The sequence below is a fragment of the Neurospora tetrasperma genome (genome assembly GCF_000213175.1).
Source record: "Neurospora tetrasperma FGSC 2508 unplaced genomic scaffold NEUTE1scaffold_2, whole genome shotgun sequence".
NCBI classification, from domain to species: Eukaryota; Fungi; Ascomycota; class Sordariomycetes; order Sordariales; family Sordariaceae; genus Neurospora; species Neurospora tetrasperma.
Window position 1 is genome coordinate 2492766 of NW_009799100.1, and position 20102 is coordinate 2512867.

The 20102-nt window shown below is 39.1% G+C and overlaps 2 protein-coding genes across 2 annotated transcripts; one reads left to right on the forward strand and one right to left on the reverse strand.

The window, feature by feature from the left end:
- Positions 1-13035: 13035 nt before the first annotated feature.
- Positions 13036-15232, forward strand: NEUTE1DRAFT_78995 (uncharacterized protein; the record flags this gene model as incomplete). The annotated part of the gene is made up of 3 exons (XM_009851129.1): positions 13036-13168; positions 13317-13502; positions 13557-15232. 3 exons carry the CDS (start codon positions 13036-13038, stop codon positions 15230-15232), a joined length of 1995 nt encoding a protein of 664 aa, XP_009849431.1.
- A 1098-nt stretch (positions 15233-16330) lies between these two features.
- Positions 16331-19482, reverse strand: NEUTE1DRAFT_60319 (uncharacterized protein; the record flags this gene model as incomplete). The annotated part of the gene is made up of 4 exons (XM_009851130.1): positions 16331-17745; positions 17821-19184; positions 19240-19272; positions 19376-19482. The coding sequence occupies 3 exons, from the start codon at positions 19245-19247 to the stop codon at positions 16493-16495; spliced, it is 2625 nt and encodes an 874-aa protein (XP_009849432.1).
- Positions 19483-20102: the final 620 nt, after the last annotated feature.

Here is a 20102-nt window from a genome sequence, read left to right on the forward strand (position 1 = left end):
CGTTCGCTAGATTGTTTATTATTTGAGTAGTACTCTAGACCTTAAGGAGGAAGATATTATCGCTGCTATCCAATATATTAATTGTAATAATTTAGTATTAGAATTACGTAGTCTTTAAATCCCTATTACGGCCTAGGAAATTTATAATATTCAATACTATATTCGCTGTATAAAGTATAGTCCTTATACCTTGACTAAAATACTTATTAATTTGCTAAAATATAATAAGAACCTCTATAATATCGAATACTTTATTAATTATAATCTACTCTTTTCTAACTAATAAAGGGTATTACGGGTGTTCTAGATTTTTAATTAGTATATTAAGATGTAGAAGAAAAATCCTTATATGTTATTAATAGATAATATGTATAAGATATATAAACTATTCTTCTAGTAAACTAATTTTTTTTTATGAAATTAATTTCTTTAAAAAAAACTAACTTTTTACAAAGAAATCAAAAAAAAGTAAGTTTTTTTTGAAGAAATCAATTTTATAAAAAAAAGTCAGTTTGCTAGAAAAGAATTGCTTTACTTCATATTGTACATAACTAACTATAATTTTATATAAGTTAATTATTTTAACCTCCCCCTCCTTAACGTTACTAGTATTGATGCACTTAGTTATAACTTTAATATAGTATACGGTCTCTTAAGTAGGGAGAGGTAAGAAAACTTCTAATGGTAGCTTAATTATTTGAAGAAGCTTTAAGAGGATTACGAAATTCCTAATCCCGTAATGCTTATTACCGACTTTAATTGAGGATTTAAGAAGGCCGCTATTACCACTTACCTAAACGTATTATATTAATTCTGTATATAGTATATTATAAAGAACGTAAATTATTATATTAAAAAGAAGTGGCTTTAACTAAGTAGTGCCGAGCTAGTTCCGACCGCTGCTATACTAAATCCTCCGCCAATTGCCCGGGATTTAAATAGCTATAGCCCTAATCCCCTATTGTATATTACTCCTATTAATAATAATAGTAATAATATTAATATTAACGAATATATCGATAATAACCCTGAGGAAGAGGATCCGAAAGAGGTTAACAATACTACCGCTGTTAACCGCCTTACCTAATAACGTAATAATAGCTAAAGAGCTTATAAAGCAGTTAATGAGCCGTTAATTGAAGCTATCGCTCTATAGCGTCGTAATATACTAGTCTTTAATCCTATTTGTCGATTTTATTAAAATATATACAAAGGATTTTAAATTAGGTAGAAGTAGGTAATATATATTGACGACGAGGATTGCTTTAAGTAGGTATAGTGATTACTATACTATAAATTTAAAAAATAGATTTGTAAATTAATATATTACCTTTATTATCTCTATAATAAATGATATACTCTTTTTACCTATTATTATTATTTATTTAGTTAATAGTATCTCTCTACGTTACAACTCTACTAACTTACCTCTATAAATATTATTTACTATAGATTAATAAGTATAGTAATTACGTAGTATTAAGGTTTAAGAACTATAGTATCTGGGCAAATAGTAGAATCGAATCTTTATATAGAGCTATTAAGTGCTTGTCTAAGAATCGCCTCTCCTCTCTTAACTAGTTATATAAGCACATACGAGCTTCGTACCGCTCTCAACAAGAGAGATTTAAATCAAAATCTGTAGAAGCGAGACAATCTTATCTTTATAAATATAAAAGAATAAGAATGTTTGATAATTTAGTACTAAAAGTACGTAAATTACACTCTTTTATTATTATATTTATATATAAAGCTAGTCTCTTTTATACTTTTACCCCCCCTTACCCTTATATAGAGGTTTAATTAATTAACTTCCTTTTTTTACTTTGCAAGTAGCGCTGTATACCCTCAAACTTCTATAGTATTAATACTGCTATACGTACAACAATTAGCTTAGAAATCCCTAACAAGACCCAAATACTAATTGTAAGAAGGTATTTATAGTTTAATACAGCTTGCCCTATAAGTACTTTATCTTAAGGCTTCTGTAAATAGATCCCCTATTAGTACTAGTAATAGAGGATGTAGATATATATTAGTAATTGAAGTCTAATAGGCGTACTAAGTTAATTGAGGCTAAATAATATACCTATATAATTTAAAACCCTATTCCCTTACCCGGCTATTAATATTAAATAGTTATCCCCGATCCGGACTTTATAAATTATATATGTAGAATATCAGGACGTAACTTTATAAACCCGGAAGCTCTCGAGCTATGCAATTTTAAAGGTAATTATAGACTGCCTACTTAGCTTACTTAGCTTACCTAGCCTATCGATTGTAATTAGTATAATAATTGCTATTTACTTTCTTACAACGAGCTACCCCGCCGAATAACCTAGCGCGATGCCTAGAAGGGGGGGAGGGTACTAATTTACTAGCGCTAATCTTATACTAAAGGGATTTAATAGCCTACTTTTATTTAAAATAATATAAATTATATTACTTAGAGTATTATAGTTTAAATACCAGCCGTACTAATAGTATTAGTCGTACTAGTAGCGCTAATCGTATTAGTACTCCCTCCTCTAGTACTACTGTAGGTAATTCTAGCTCCCTTACCTTTACTTTTTTACCCTCTAATTCCTTTATATTGAGCTCTAGTTGTGACGAACGGCAGTCTGATCTGCCTAAGTGAGATAGCTGAAGGTAGTAAACTATTAGAGTCGTTTGGTGAAGCTAAAAGGTTTATAATAAGTATACGTGCGTAATATTAGTTTCGGTGATAATGATTAATTATATTGATTACTATCGAACTATTTGATAATTTGAATTCTCTAGTCGTCCTTATATTCTAACGTTTGCTATAGATGTATATAGGGCTTATTGTCCTATTCTGGGCTTATAAGCTCTTTCCTAGCTTATAAGTTCGTTATAGGCTTATAAGTTCGTTGCTGGCTTATAAGCTCCTAATATTAATTTGAGCCCTTCCTAGTTCTAGCCCCAATTTTTTATAGTATTATAGTTATATTATTTAACCTTTCCGTAGCTATTATGTTATTGGTGGTTTAGTTAGCCTATATTATTACTTAAGTTCGTAATATAATGCCTCCCCTCCTTAGCTGACGTCCTTGACGGCTTTATTAATTTATTTTTATATTATTTATAATTAGTTCCTAATTTGCCCCTTTTTGCGTTTTATATTATAAATTCCTTTTCGTTATTTTTCTATTATATCCTTTCGGGTTAAGAAGCGTCCTTTTAAGGTTATATTTAAGCGCTAGACGTTATTAATTTATATTAAATAATTTGGGTCGATTATTGCGCCCTATATCCGCTATTTATAATGTTCTTTAGTATATAAGAGACTTCTTCATCGTAGAAAGTATAGAGAGTGTATTTGTAATATTTATTTTTGCGAAGTTATAGATACTAATACGGAATATTTATTTTCTTTGTTTTCCTTTAATGTTTGTAATATTAATATTAACGTTAATAGTTTGTATATCCGCGGAGTATTTACGGGTATTTAAATAAAAGTTTGAAGTTTTAAAGAATATTTAAGAGTTAACGAAATTGCTTAAGGAATAAGCGTTTTAGTTGAATTAGTTAGAATAGGAGTAAGAGTGTTTAATTAAGTAAAGTTAAGAGTTAATTATGCTAAGTATAGAGGAGTTAAAAGCGTTAGAGGCCGAAGAGTATATTGAATAGTAAATTAATATTCCGTCCGGGAATTGAACGGCGGAGGCTATTACCTTTTCTACGATTGTATTTGGGTTTAATTAATTTTTAATAAATATTTTAATTTTCTCTTTTTCCTAATTAGGTAATTTTCCGTCTTTAGCCGGTCTGGGTTCCTCCGATAGAATTCTTTTAATTTTTTGGGGTAACTTAAATTTTTAATAGGTTTTTAAGTATTATTTTTAGGATTAAAGTTTTCTTATTTAATAAGGTATTCTAATTCTTCTTTTTTTATCTTTAAATTTAAAATTTATTCTATATTTTATTCTTCCTTCTTATTCTTAATACTAGTGCGTATATTAATTCGTACGTTCTTAGGTATTAGTTTTAATAGTACGATGTAGAATAAGTATAATTTTAATTTTATAGTATTAGGAATATTTAATTAATATACTATATTGGAGATTTTCTTTTTGATTTTAAATAGTCCTATTCGTCGGTTATTGAATTTTTTATTGGGTCTCTTTATTTTAAGGTTTCTAGTCGATAAAAGGATTTTATCCCCCTTTTTAAAGCGAGGTCCTTCGAACCCTTTTAAATTAAAATACTGGTTTATTTTTTATTAAACGAATTCTAATTCTTCCTTAAATTTCTTATATAATATATATAGTTTTCCAGCTTTAACGGCGGCCCTAGGAACGTTCGTATCTAGTCCTTCTAAAAGTTCTAATTTATATTTATAATTTATAAAGAAAGGTAAGACTTTTATAGTTTCCGTAGGGGAGGTATTATATACTAATTGTGCCGTAGGTAATAGTTCTACCTAATCATTCTATTCGAAATTAATATAGTTCTTCAAATATTATTCTACGATTTAATTAATCCTTTCCGTTTATTTGTTTATTTACGGGTAGTATACTATTAATATTTTACTTTTAGTACCGAATTTAATTATTAATATTTATTAGAATTTAAATACGAATTTAATATTCCTATTTATAATCTATTCCTTTAATTAACCGTATATTAAAGTAATATTCTAATAAATTATATCTATAAATTGCTCTACTAATTATATTTCCCTATATAGTAAGAAGTAGTTCTATTTAATCAACCTATCTACTACTACTAATATATTATTATATGTAATCCTTATGGTAGTGTCTATAGATAGTAGTAATTTAGTAATAAAGTTTATAGTTACTGAACTCTATAGCCTTTTTACGATTTCTAAGGGTTCGAAGAATTTATATAGTTTGTATTTTACAACCCTAATCCTACTATAATATTTATAAATTTATAATATTCGAACTACTTCAGTTTTTATCCCTAGGAAGTTATAGTATTACTATATTCGTACCATAGTTTTAGTAATACCTATATATCCTCCTATTTTGGACGTATAGATTTTTATAATAAGAGTTTTATATTATTCTAATTAAACGTAGGCTTTATTATAGTACTATAGTTTTTTATTCTAAAGGACGATTCCTTCTTCTAGGCTATCCTCCTACCTTTACTATTCTTTTTAAATAGTAATAGTAGCCTAGTAACTAGGGTCCTACAATTAGATTCGGTAAATAGTATAATATTCTACCTATTCTTATAAAGGGTATACGAATATTCTATTTAATTATTCTTAGAATAATAGTATAAAGGCTTTTACTATATTTTTTATATAATCCGCCTGACGGTTTAAAGCGTTTATTCGGGCGTTCTCTAAACCTTTTTTATAATTAATTTTAAAATTGAACTCCAATAAGAATTCGGCTTATTACGTTTAGCGGCTATTAAATACCTTCGTAGTTATAAAGTACCGAAGATTATTATAGTCGGTATAGATTTATATTTCGTATATAGTTTTACTACAGTATAACCTCTATTTTTAAAACGTTTTAATAATAGTTAGGAGTTCTTTATTATAAATAGAATAATTATAATAAAATCCTTTTAGCTTCTTCGAAAAGAAAGTTATAGGATATAATTTTCCCTAATTATTGCGTTATTCTAATTATCTTCTAATAATTTAATTTAATATATTGGTCTCAATTTTAAAGGGTTTATTTAGGTTAGGAAGTTTTAGTACGGGATTTGCAATAATTATATTATAAATAGCCCTAAAAATTTCCTTTTCCTCTTTTCCCTACATAAAAGTAACCTCCTTTTTAGTAAATTCGTATAATAGTTTAATAATCTTCCTATAGTCCTATATAAATATTCAGTAGAAATTAATAAATCCTAAAAATCTATAGATTTCTATTACGTTTTTAAATATAGGCCAATTCCGTACGGCTTCTACCTTACTTAATTCTATCCTAACTTTATTTTTTTAAAATTAGGTACTTAAGAAATACGGTTTCTCTTATATAAAATTCGTTTTTCTCTATATTAATAGAGAGTTTGTATTTGTATAGTATATTTAGTACTTTCTTTATATATTCCTTATACTCTATAAGAGTTTTAGAATAAATAAAGATATTATTTAAGTAGTAAATAGTAAATTTATTAAGGTAGAGTCGAATTGTATAATTAATAACGAATTAGAATATTATAAGTATATTAATTAACCCGAAGGGTATAACGAAGTATTTGTAATATTTGTAGGGTATATAAAATATTATTTTCTATTTGTTTTTTTCCTTAATTTGGATGTAGGTATAGGTAATGGGTAAATTAAAGCGTATAAAGTATTATACTCCTCCTAATTAATTTCGAATATGCGAAATTAGGGGTAGGGAATAATTATTTCTTATAATCTTTTAATTTAATTACTTATAATCGATATAAAAGCGTAGTTTTCTATCCTTCTTCAATACAAAGAGGATAGGGTATTCTATTAATAATATAAATTCTCGAATATATCTTCGTTTTAAGTTTTCATTTAGGTATTTCCTTAATTCTATATTCTATTTCTTATTAGTATAGTATATTTTAAAGAATTTAAATTTAACTCCTTCCTTAAATTTAATTTTATAATCCTATAATCCTTATAGTAATAGTCCTTTAAAGTATTTACTAACGAAAGCCGGGTATCTTTAGTATTCTTTTAGGATTATTATCTTCGGCTTCTCCTTTTATTAGTTTTAATAATAATTAAATTTATATTAAATATTAATTGCTAATACTTTTACTAACGTTATTAACCCTTCTTCCATAATTTTACTACTTTTATTAATAGTATAAGTTATAATTTCTTATACTATTTATAATAGGGCTGTAGGAATATCGCCTTTATAGTTCGCTTTTTTCTATACTCTAGGTTTTTTATTAGTAATTAAGTATATCCTAGGATGTAGGCGGCTACCTTCCTTCTAATTAGTATTTCGGTTGTATATAATATATTATAAATACCCTAGGATTATATTCTTAAATAATTTTATTTTAACGACGTTAAAATTAACTTCGATTATTTTACCTTCTACTATAATAGGGAATAGTAATATTTCCTTCCTTATAATTTATATTTCGAAGGGTCCTTTTACTATAAAGGGAACTTTTTTCTTCTTTTAGGGAATCCTTAATTGGGTAACGAATTTAGGTAAAATGAAATTTAATTGAATTCTAGAATTTATTAGTATAAGAATTTAATAATCTTTTTAATAGGCTATAATTTTAAATTACTAATCCTCTTTCCCTTCTTCTATAGTAGTAACCTTTAGAGGTGCTATAGGGTTTCGGACTTTATTTTTCCGATGGTTATATCGCCGGAAAATCCGCTTTATTTAGGAATTTAGTTTTCGTCGGGCCTCCCTAAAGGCCCTAAGCTATTTCCTAATTCCTAATAATAATTATTAAAAGCGTCCTCTTCCTTAGGTTTAAATTCGTTTAGCGAATTATATTCCTACAATTATACTACGTATATAACTTTTTCTTTATCCTTACGCTCGATTATTCTAACGCTTTAAATATAATTATTAAATTCCTATTTAATGTCCTAGGCTTTCTATTTTATATAGATAGGGTAGTTAAATACTGGGTACTATTACTAATAATAATCCGCTTCTCTCTATCTTATATAAATATAAATATTATAAGGGTAAATAATAAATCTTTTAAATAATAGTTATTCGTTAACCCTTACAAAAAGTTATAAATTAAATGCGAATTATTTATCGATAATAAGGGTAATTTATAAATTGCTTTAATTAAAAGTATATATAACCGGTTTAGGTTGTCCTTACCGGTCTAATCTTCTAGTAAATTAGAAATAATTATTCTATTTCTTCCTATAATATTTATAGTAATTATTAATAATATATTAGAATTATAATATCTGGTAATAAGTGTAGTAAAGAGGGTATATTCAAACTATATTTCTTATAATTGGCTAATATATTTTTGAAGGCTCTAAAACTCTTTCCTAAGTAGTTTTAAGCTCCCCTTTAATAATAATTATTCGTTTCTTCTAGAAATCTTTTTATAATTCGTTTTTCCCACTCTTATTTAGATAGAATTATAGCAGCTCCGTCCAATATTTGTCGGCGAGGTAGTTAGGGTATTTATATTAATATAAATTAGTAAATTCGAGGGTATTATATTCTTCGACTATAAATACTAGAGGCGGGATTAGAGGCGGAGTAGCGTTTATTATATATATAGTTGTAAAGAGAGTCCGGTTAGTATTAGAGAGGCTATTAATTTCTTCCTAAATTAGGGTTCGGTACTATTATATTTAGGGTATATCGGTTTCTTATACCTCTTCTTTATTAGAATCTTCCTTATCGGGTCCTTATTTATATTTATTATTTATTTCCTATTATACCTCCTAATCGAAGTCTATAATTCTATCTATAGCGTTTTCTAAATTATTTTAATTATATTCGGCGCTAGCGATTTCAATTACCCTAATTCCTTCTACTATAATAATTTCTATTTTCTTCTAATTTAATTATTTAAATGTACGGTAATTTCTCTTTATATACTTAGTCTTACTATAATTAAAATATTTAATTTTTGAAAAGTTTTATTTACTTTAATTGGCTTAGGCTATATTAATTTTTATAGGTCCGGAATAAGTAATTCCGGAAATATAGGTTCCCTAAATCCTTTTCTTCTTAGTATTAGTATTAAATTTAAGAAGGACGAAAGTAGTTGTTCTTTCTTTCTTTTCTTATTCCTATTAGAATTATCGATTATCGATACGAATAGTTTTATCTATATAAGTATTAATAATTTCGGGACGGTCTTCCTTATAAAACTCGTCCTTAATTCGTTCCTTAAGGCTATTGTAGAATAGTTATATTAGTTTGTCGTCGTTAATATAACTACGGAGGGAGTTTTATTTAAAAAGCGTAGTATAGGCTAAAGTAGATTTAATTTATTAAAAATAGGTTAAATATTCCTAAGCCCTACGAATTTTATCCTTTTCTCTAAAAAATTGGGAGAGGGCCTAAGTAAATTCTTTATAGGAACCTAGGATATTCTTAATAATATTTAAAGCTTAATCTCCGTTGTTATAATAGTCTTTAAAAATAGGTTTATATTAAGTAAAGGCTTTATCTACAAATCGAATACCCGTATAAATTACTTTCTCGAATTTAGAAGTAAACTAATCTCTATAAAAGTAAAAATAAATATATATTTAAATTAAAAATCCTACAAGGGCGGCCTACTAGCTATCGAACTCCTTAAGTACAAATAATTTAATCCTTAGTCTATTAATAAGAGTAATTCCCTCTCCTACTTTTACTTCGGGGGTACCGGATTTAACTTTAAATTAAGTTTTAAATTAGAGGATACATTCCTATATAATTTTAAACTATTACTATATAGTAGCGAAGTTCAAGGGCTTACCGTAGGTATTATTATCGTTTCCGGTAGTAGTAAATATAGTAAAGCGAAGATGATACTTTTAGTACTATTTAAAATAGGCCAAAGGGAGTAGTTAATATATAACGAATAGTAATTTAATTTGCCTAAGTAAAATAATTGAAGGTAGTAAATTATTAGAATCGTTCGGTAAAGCCAAAAGGTTTATAATAAATATACGTGCGTAATACTAGTCTCGGTAATAATAATTAATTGTATTAACTACTGTCGAACTATCTAATAATTTAAATTCTTTAGTCGTCCTTATATTCTAACGTTTATTATAAATGTATATAGGGCTTATAGTCCCGTTCCGGGCTTATAAGCCCTTTCCTAGCTTATAAGTTCGTTATAGGCTTATAAGTTCATTGCTAGCTTATGAGCTCCTAATATCAGTTTGAGCTCTTCCTAGTTCTAGCCCCAGTCTCCTATAGTATTATAGTTACACTGCCCAGCCTTTCCGTAGCTATTACGTTACCAGTGGCTTGGTTAGCCCATATCATCACTTAAGTTCGTAACACTAGCACTCTCCCCCTCTCTCTAACCCCAAATAATAGTAACCGCCAATTTAGTAGTAGCTGTTATACGGCTAAATACTAGTTCCTACTAGCTCTAGTTAGTTTAGTTATAGACTGCTAGTTTCTATTAGATAGTTGCCTTAGTTGCTTTAATACTAGGACGGTCCGCCGCCTTCTAACTAGTAGTAAGGGGAGGGATGGGTTATACTAGTAATGTAGTATGAGCGAGCTCCAACCCTTATAGTACTGCCTCTAGTGCCTTTAGTATATTTATAGGGATATATAAGGGGAGTTTTCTAGCCGCCTCCCTAGTACTTATACGGCAGTGGGTATTAGAATTAGGGTGGGTACGTATACTCTGGGGAGCGTGTGTAGTAATAAAGCTAGTAAGAGGGATAGTATTATTATTAGCAACTACTGTATTAACCGCCTTAGTAGTAGATAATTAATTTGATTGACAGCTCTAAATACCCTTATGTAAAAAAGAATACGTAAAAAGGTAGATCTGGTAATGCGCGGGCATTGATTTAGCGGTTTCAGTTGTACAGGTAGTGCGGTGTGGTGGCTGGGCTGGGCTGGGCTGGGCGGCTGCGCTTACTTAGCGTTGTAAAAGTGGGTTATACTAGCCATGCACGCTTTTTATACTAGCCAGCTAAAGAATGCGGTCTTTGAGGGCTGGAAGGTTACATTTTCGATAGAACTCTGCTAAAAGACATGCTAAAACGAGCCTGACCTATAGACTGACGACTGAATTACATTGTTCCTTGCTCGATCGTTTCGAATCTTTCAAGTCCGGGCCCCGTCTGCGATAGGAAGAGAGGGCAGCCGGAGAAGACGCCGAAATGTACATGTGGAGAGGCAGGAATGGGATTCAGAGAATCTACAGTATGGAAGGCAGAAACCGGTACTGGTACCGTAGAAGGGACTGAGGTGTGGACGAGGGGTTACCTCTACCGCTGCGTTTCCAGTTCTTGCTTGGTCTCTGTTCCATCTCTTCTGCATCTTTTCTGTTTCCGTGAACCGTTACGGAAGTGGATTCTAGGTTAACTGTCGCGGTTGACAGCTGGCCCGGTACCGAAGCATCCGACGACCACGTACACCAAGATTGTACTTCTGTGTTGTCTTTCGAGACACACTTCTGGCTGTTAACCTTGCAAGGACAAGAACTCATTGGAGAAACCTTTTTCTTTTCTTTTTTCTTCTTTTTGCTACTTTCACGTCGTGAACATACATTATCAGAAACAATCAGCATCCGTATTATTTATAATGACTGTGTACCATACACTGCTATTGATGCGCCATACTTAGCTACAGTACCTATGAAGAAGAGGCTATGTACTAGCTACCCATGCGGGCTCTTCACCGTGGGGGGGGGGGGGGGGTCGCTGATCAACCGTCTGGAAGTCAACACACATGGTTAACTCTCTGGCGTACTTGACTGTAACAAACTCTGTTAGTGCAGAGGTAGTCCAAGAAGTAGCTTGGTAGGGGAGGCGGAAAGTTCCACCCACACACGCAACAACCGAAGATGGGGTAGGTAGGTAGGTAGGTGTTAGTGCCCGCCCGTCATTGCTTTTGCACTTCAACTTTTCCTTTTCTTCTGCCAGGGCAGCATCACCCCCAGTCTCGTCGTCGGAAGCAGGACATTTGAACCGAACCGATTAAACTACCACTGTCATTTCATTCCTTGCTTTTGCCGTTGCATGGTATGATATCAATTCCATCCCCAGTCTCTTCTCCAGCAACAATCGCCATCATCTGATGTTATCCTCAACAATCGCTGGATCCTCAACACAGCAAACACCTCCTTTGGGCGCTTTGGGTTTCGACAGATTTGACCTTGAGTAACGGCCAAATAGAGTTGACTAAGGGCCTCGAACGCGCACCCCCCTTCTCTTCTCCCACCTCCGAACCGAAACGTCGGCCGTTGTCGCCCTGGGAGATTGAGACCGTCGTCAAGCTCCTACCCGCTAGCCAACCATTCCCTTGCCCAACCATTGCCCACTCACACGATACCTAGCCAGCCCATACCAGACCCATAACAGGCTCTTCCCTGGACCGGAGCAGTCACCACCTACCCGGTCGGTCATCACCTCCTCACCAGAGCTCACCACCAGTCAAGACCCGCTCTGTGTCTGCACCGAACCGACGACATTCCCGTGCAGTGGAACATCACCTCCTCCAAGTCAGAGCGCTGCTGCTGCTGCATTGTGCCGGTCCTGGTAACCGCTGTATACAACGCAACCCATACAGAGATACAAGACGACGTGACAGCGCCATCTTTGTGTCCTACTCTCCTCTCTGTCACTCTGTCACAATACGGATTTCTTTCCCGGCTAACTTACAACAACAACAACAACAGACAACAGACCCAGATGCGTTGAGGTGCTGTCCTGCTTGTCGACTTGTATCCTTTTTGCTTAGTAAAGGTACTGGTGATCTGCTGTCTGTCCTCCCATCCAGTCAGTCAGTGGTAACTGGTGCTCTGCATACATCATCCCAAAGGAGCTGGACCACCTGCCAAATCAGTTTTCAACCACCCGAACCCTTATACCGCCGTTAGCTTGACGTTACTCAAAATCAGAAAACATTTGCCGTCCTCCAGCCAGCTGTGCGCCATCGCTCTCGCCCAACTCTGTCTCTCCCTCCTCTCTCTCACTCTCCGTCTCTTCCACGCCTTTCTCCTAGGTCCCAGGTTCCCCGGTCCAGCTCGCCAAAGTCCAGAGCATCTCAATATCTGCCATCGGGCATCCCTGAGCTCTCTCTCCTCTCCAAGTCTGCTGCTTTTGGTTTGCCTTTGGATCTTTCTTGTTCTTCACGCGGTACACTGCACCAGCAACAGAGGACAAGCACCCTGTCTACTATCTTTCTACTATCTTAAAGTACAGACTTCCTGTGCCCCTCCCCTGCTTGGCTCCTTGGACATCTCTCCCAAACTATCTTTTCACAGCCAAGCGTTGGAGCTGCCTATAATACCCGACTTCCCCCGTTTGCGCATGGCGATATCGTTGTAGTTATCCTACTTACAGAAGCTCAAGCAAGGCCAGCTCGTTGGAGCGGCCGGCGTTAAGCACCCGCCTACAGCATGGATATCGAGCAGACGTTTATGACTATTCACAGTGGGTTGGACTCAATTGACATCCCCCGTCATCCTGTCTCGATGCTCGGATGGGAGATTGCGGCGGGCGCACTCCCGATGACGAGCATTTCGGGACTCTGTACAATGTTTGACTGACTCCCAATCTTCCGTTGCAGACCTGACAGCAAAGGCGAATATCCTTTTCGCGTCCGACTCCATCCTCGACATTCTAGGCTATCATCCAGACGAGGTCAGGGGGAAATCATGCTTTGACCACTTCCATCCAGATGACGTGGCACTTGCCCGCCGTGTTCACCAGGAAGGCGTGCTGCTCGATAAGGCAGCTGTTTTGCACTATACCAGAATCGCCTCGAGAGATGGCAAGTGGATCAATTGCGAATGTTGTTTTACCGTCGTTCACGATGTGCTTGTGGCGAGCACGAGTGTTTACCTAGGTGGCTTGAAAAGTGAGAGTAAGTGTTTTCTCGGCACCCAGTGATGCCACTACTGTTAACCTTGATGTGTAGGGAGAAAGCTTGATGCGCCGCATATTGAGCGGATCTTCTCATCAGCACCTCGAGACCCCAGGTATCACATGCTCGAGCACATGTCGCCCAAGTTCACCATGCCTCCAGCGGGCCGCGAACCTCGTGCAGCGCTCATTCTCAACCGCTTCACTCGGAACCTCAGCATCATGTTCGCAACTAATGCAGTTGAGTCCATACTTGGCATAAGCCCAGAGGAGATCAAGGATAAGCCCTTCTACGAGTGTATTCAGGAAAACTGCTTGCAGGAAGCCATCCAGGTTCTAGAGAGTGCAAAGGCCAACGAATCGATTGCATATCTTCGCTTTTGGTTTCGGGATCCACGCATAGGCACAGATGGCCAGGATGATGAGGAAGAGGAGGACGAAGACGAAGACGATAACGACTCAGGTGAAGAGGAAAGTGACGAGGACGATGATGAGGTGGAATATTTGGGAAGCAGGGCTAAAGGTTCAAAAGGCAGGGTCGTCAGACGGGACGATGATCAGATGGATATTGACGACAGACCGTCAAGAAGGGAGGGAAGGGGTGAAGCAAAGGAAACAGACCGCCGACCCTCCAGTTTTGAGTTGGAGGCAGTTGTGTCTTGTACTTCGGACGGGCTTGTCGTGGTGCTCCGGAGAGCACGGCCACAGGTCCCCGAGCACGTACCTCAACCGGTACCGGTTTTCACTTACGAGAACGGTCTCTTCGCTGCACCATGGGGTCTCCGTCCAATTGAGCCTTCTGTGCCGCCAGAACTCATACACATATTCAGACCCCCCCTATTACCCCAGCACATGCCGCTCAAAGAAAACGTGAGGGCAGCCGGTGGTCCGCCGATGGACCAGCTGATGAGGTCCATTCGCGATGTCGCAGTCTTTGCCTGGGCTCTGGTTGGCATCAACGGCAACATTGCGAATTACGCACACGGTTTTCTTCCGAGAGATGAGACGCAGCCGCCAGCGGCGGATGGTCGGTATCAACCCGGGCGGGACAGTCGAGCGTCAAATCACCACCTCGCGCATTGTAGGGAATATTACAACCCTAATAACGGACGGTCTCTCGCGGCGACAGTAAGGGCATCATCCCCACCGGAATATCCCTCAGGGCAACAAGCGCTCCCGAGCGGAAGTGGAAGTGGAAGCGGGTGTACGTGTCGTGGTGCTGGTGCTGGTTCTTTAACCCAACGTCAACATACACCCGGGATGTTATTTTATGCACCACTGCCACCACAGCAACAACAACAACAACAACGCGGATTCGAGTCACGACCGGGGTATCAATCCCAAGCAGGTGGAGTGTTCTGCCGTGGCGCTCTACAGCAGCCAAGCGAGGAACCTGGTTCACTTGTACCATCATCTTCAATTTCTCCAATCATGCAGCAGCAGCAGCAGCAGCAGCAGCAGCAGCAGCAGCAGCACTACCATCGTACCCCTCCTCTCCGGCCTCACCACCATCATTCTCCTTCTCCGATGTTGTCTCCTCGCCGAGGAGCTACCCCTGAATCGGAATATGCTCCTGCTCCCACCCCGGCACCACCCGCGAGGCACGACCTACCACCAGAGCCTTGGACCGCTGCGTCGGCAGCAACGGCAACGGCAACGGCTAGTACAACAACTCAGACGGCACCGGACGGGAATGAGATGAGGAGAAATTCGAGGTTTTTGTGGCAATAAACTTTTGTGAAGCATGTACTGCATGCGGCATGAAGGGGTCGGCTGTTTTGTTCCTTTCTCTGACTTTCCCCCCTTTGTCGTTTCCACACAACTTCGCAAAGTTTCCATTCAAAAGGTTATGGTTATGGGTGTGAATATCACTTCTCTTTCTTCAGTATTCAAGGACGCAAAGAGATGAAACCAAAAGCAAAAGGCCAAACAAACCCTTAACAATATCTTAGATGTCTTACTCCCCTCATATTACCTTTTTTTTTTTTTTTACTTTCTACTTTTTTCTAGTTTCGTATACTTCAAAAGCTAGTTGGTGTTGGTCATGTGAAGGTCATCTACTTCTCGCAACTTATAATCACGGGAATGGGCATGAATGGGATGGACAGCAAATGGCCTGGTCAGAGTAGCTGGCTATACTACTATACCTATGGAATCTGATATGAAAAAGTCGGGTTGGCCGATTCAAAGCTCTAATGTATCGTATCGTATTGCATCGTATCGCATGTGTTGGCGGGCACCCATGCAGACCATTTCATATGAATGAATGAAAAAGATAATTTAGAAGAGGGAACAATGAATAAATCTTAAACTGTCCGTCTCATCTCAAGCGGAGGAAGGATTAAGCATTGCGCTGGAGGGTTGAGTTGTTCCTTCTATGTCCTATCCCAGCTAGACGTGCGAATGTGCTCACTTGTATTCCAGGTGAATATAAAATTTGGTGTGGTTCGCGGTTTCAAAGGGAAGATCCTAAGGAGGAGGCAGGTGATGATGTCAAGAAACAAAGTACCAACCCGAGTTTCTACCTACTTGTACATTGGATGCATCTGTCGTGAAAAGCAACACTGCGCTTGAACTGTTTGTTGTATGTAGGATTTGACCACGCTAGGTTTCTTGTTTAACCTACAAGAAAGGGCATGAAGAGCACGTACATACGTAAGAGTTAGATCCCCTCCTATGGTACTTGATGTACACTACTTTGCTGTTAGTAGGAGGAGCCTCATGAACCCCGGCCTTGTCGATACGACCATACCGGGTTCTTCAAGATATGAATGAAATTGTTGAACTATAAATATACCAGGCTATATTCATCTGTTTGTGACTTGGTGAATCAAATCGGTACGGTGCCAATCCATATTTGTAAATAATATATGTGTGTGTTTTCGCCTATTTTGCCTCCCTTTTCCCTTTCACTTTCCGCGTTTCCCCTTCCTTGCCTTCCTTCCCATTCCCCTTGCGCTTTGCCTTCCTTGATCCAACCCAAAGTAGCCTCTAGTCTTTCATTGCGTTTGGATCTTCTTCTTCTTCTTCTTCTCCCACTTCTTGTACCACTGACTTTGAAGTCTCCTTCTCCTCCTCCTTCTCCTCTCTTTCCCCTATCCTCACATTTTCCTTTCCTAATGCAGTTGTAGCACCCGTTGTTATTGAAGTTTCTTGCGCTTTATCATTCGCGCTAGTCGTTGTTGTACCGGTATCTGCCTCCGGCTCCGAAGGTTTCCCACCACCACCACCAAGCATGCTTTTGACTTTGGAAGAGATATTGAAAGCAATTTTCTTTGGCGTGCTTAGACTCGTAGTGACGGCGGTGGTAGCAGCTAGAGGGGAAGCAGGGTTAGGAGATGTGCGATCTGTCGTTGAAGTACCATTGTCCTCGGTGGTGGCACCCTCAGCAGCAGGACCATCATCTTCAGAGATGCCCATCTTCTTGCGAATGTCTGCACCGGCGCTCGCGGCACTGGCATTGCTCCCTCGGCGCTTGGACTGCAGTAACTTGTCAAACGCATCGTCATCCTCGTCTTCTTCACGGCGCCGCTTCTCAGATATCCTCTCTGGCGGGGTCGCGACAACGGCGGCAGCAGCGGCTGCGGCCGGCCCACCTTTTGTTGGTGTTACTGGTCGTTCGCCGTTCGACTTTGCGCTGTTGTCTTCATCGTCCTTCTTTGCTTGGGCAGTTGCCTCATCACCCGCCACGCCATCTTCCTCGTCCGAGCCGTATTCGACCAAGGGCTTCAGCAGAGGAAGAGTAGTGGCGGTGCCGTTGGTACGATGGGAGTCATTCTGAGGTCCTTCATCCTCTTCGTCCGATACGCCGTTCCAGTATTCCTCTTGAGCCTGATCGACAGTGAGTTGTTCCTCCATCAGACCGGAGGTTGGCCTCGTCGGTCTCCTTTCGCTCTCGGCCGCGGTTGGTCCCTCATCTTCGTCTTCATCCATAAAATACTCGGGATTGGTTGTGTAGCCTTCCGTCTGGTCGTACCGACTGACCATTTCGCGGAAGGTATCCATGTGCGACAACGCCATAATCTTTTCCCGGTAATTTTCCACGAGGTGCTTAATTAGGTCCTTAACATTCTCCTTATTAATGAGGACGAAAAGATCGAGGCAAGCTGAACAAAGAAGGTTGTCGCGGGTGATGGCTCTTAATAGCACATCGAGAATAGGGCCGAGAATTTGCTTCTCGGCAATGTGCTTCATGTAAAATTCGTCGTTCATCAATACCAGTTGCTTGATAAATCGAATGGCCACTAAAAGCAGTTATCATGCAGGTTAGCCTCCTCTGCTCGACAATTTAACCGATGTTCCCAAATTGCTGTGCCTACCGAGCTGCAGATGCTTTTGCTTGCATGAAAGCAACTGAACGAAGCGCTGTGCCAGACTGTGGGTGATGAGGAAGTACTTGGCCCTGTGTTGGTGTTGTCGGATGAAGGAACAGAGTATGTCGTTCAGGTAGCCGAAGATGTACTCCTGCATGGGCTGGAACTTCAACTCTGTCTGCCCTTCGAGATCGAGCAGTGGCTTAAAAAGCCTGGCGGCCGAGTTTTCATAGAAATGCTGTATCAGAAGTTCTTGCTGCGGGTCGATGCTCTGAAGCTGTCTCAATCGCTGCTGGTTGGGAGGATACTCTCTTGCATCTGGCGGCATGATCGGCGCCACATCGAGCAGGATCCGAAGGGCATCCTGCATTTGCGACTTGACACCGAGATCAACCTCAACCAGAAGAAGATCGATGATCACATCAGTGAGAGGCTTCTGACGTTCCTGCAGCTGTCGGTAAATCGTGTGCCGGACCATCTGGGGATCGTGATCAATCATGGCCACGAGGATGTCAGTAGCATGAACTCGTACAGTGACGTCGTGGTCACACAATCCGAAATTAATGACACGAACAAGACCATGGCCGAGGAAATTGGTATACAGATTTTGTCTTGCTGGCGGTTGAAGATTCTTGGCGATGGCACAGCAATCGTGGAGGAAAGTAACGGCCTGTTTTTTGCGTAGGTGTTGCGCAGAGGGGTCGGCGAATATCGAGAAGAGGTCGTTTAGGAACCCACCGTTAGTCTGGATATGGTTGATGATGTCAACCTGGTTGAAGAAGATGAGCGAGTTGAGGACGGAGAAGGTCGGGTCATCTAGGATTCGGGCCAGAACCACATCCTTGAGATACAGCAAGCGGAAGGTCTGTTGAATCTTGCGCCGGATTGTATCATCCTCAATCTTGACCACCTCCTTGAAACGGGTCTGGTTGCTCAACCACTGCCGGTGGTTCGCCTTGTGCTTCGGGAAGTCGGGATCGTACTCGAGGGCACCCACCACACCGAGGACACATTCATCAGATACAGCTTTTTCTATGATTGCAGTGTCGTTTAGGAGGAGCATCGTCTTGGTCATGTTGCAAAGACGAAATAGGTCGTCGAGGCTCTCGAGATCTTCCGCCATCTCGACTAGGTTGCCTAATGAGGGTATGATGTCGTGCTCCATGATGGACTTGACCAGCATCTCGCGCCCATTAGCCGTATTGGACATCTGGCGCATGATATTCTCGAGATCAGGTAGGTTCGCCAGATCAGCCGGGGGGAGCGTGAAAGTCGAGTTTGACATATCCATAGTAAGATCCTCGGAGAGACTGTCGTCGGCGCCGCCCAGGACATTGTGGAAGGTTTGTTGAACGCCGTCAATAAATTTCCTGATATAATGGTTAACGGGCGCATACATTGTCGAATCGCGGAGATGGGACCAACCATATCATGGCGCAACCCTCGGCTTCCTGGAAGCTCAAGGCCATATCCACGTTGTTCTCGGTCCATACAATCAGGGTATCTGCAAAGACAGTCAGCAGTGCGATGGTGGGGGTCGACGGTAATGATTCAGGGCAACGCGCCTTGTTGTTTTTGGAAGCCATCGTCTTTTACGATCTTGGTCTCGAGTAGAAGCCGGTCGGGGTGGTCTTCGGATTCGACAATAACGCGGGGCTCCTTTGGCTGGTTCTCCTGGACGGGGACGAACTGGGCGGTGCAGAAGCCGGTACCGCGATCGAACCAGTCATTGTTACGGAGTTCGTAGACCTTGACGCGCTTCTTGTCCGTTGTGTGATGAGGCACCGGGTGTGCCATCATCAAGGAATCGGCGTCCCCCTCCGGGACGGTCTGATCGTGGTCGAGCAGGTCGTCGGACAGATCGAGATGCTGGTGCTCAAGAGGTAATTCGGCCCCGGCGTGACTGATAACCGCAAGTGCCGCCACTTTTTATCGAAGCGATGCGCGCCGGATTCTGCGCGCGATGGGGGAGGGCTGAGGGTCGCACGGGAGCAATCGCGCTAGATAAGGCCGAGGTCTGATGAAACGGGTTGACAGTGTGGAGAAGTCGAAGTTCTGGACTTTCGGGGGGAAATTGGAAGACGGGCGTCTGGCGCAAGCGGCGTCGGGGGGGGGTGTGACGTCGCAAAAAAATTGGGATAATATAGACCAATATTAATTTAGAAAATGGATCGTCCCGCCTTTGGGTTCTGCTGCTCTCACGCCAGGCTGTTACGGGTACGTAGAGGTAGGACTTTCTGATAACCCGACGGGCAGCAAGTCGTCGAGCCTTGGGGGGGGGGGGGGGG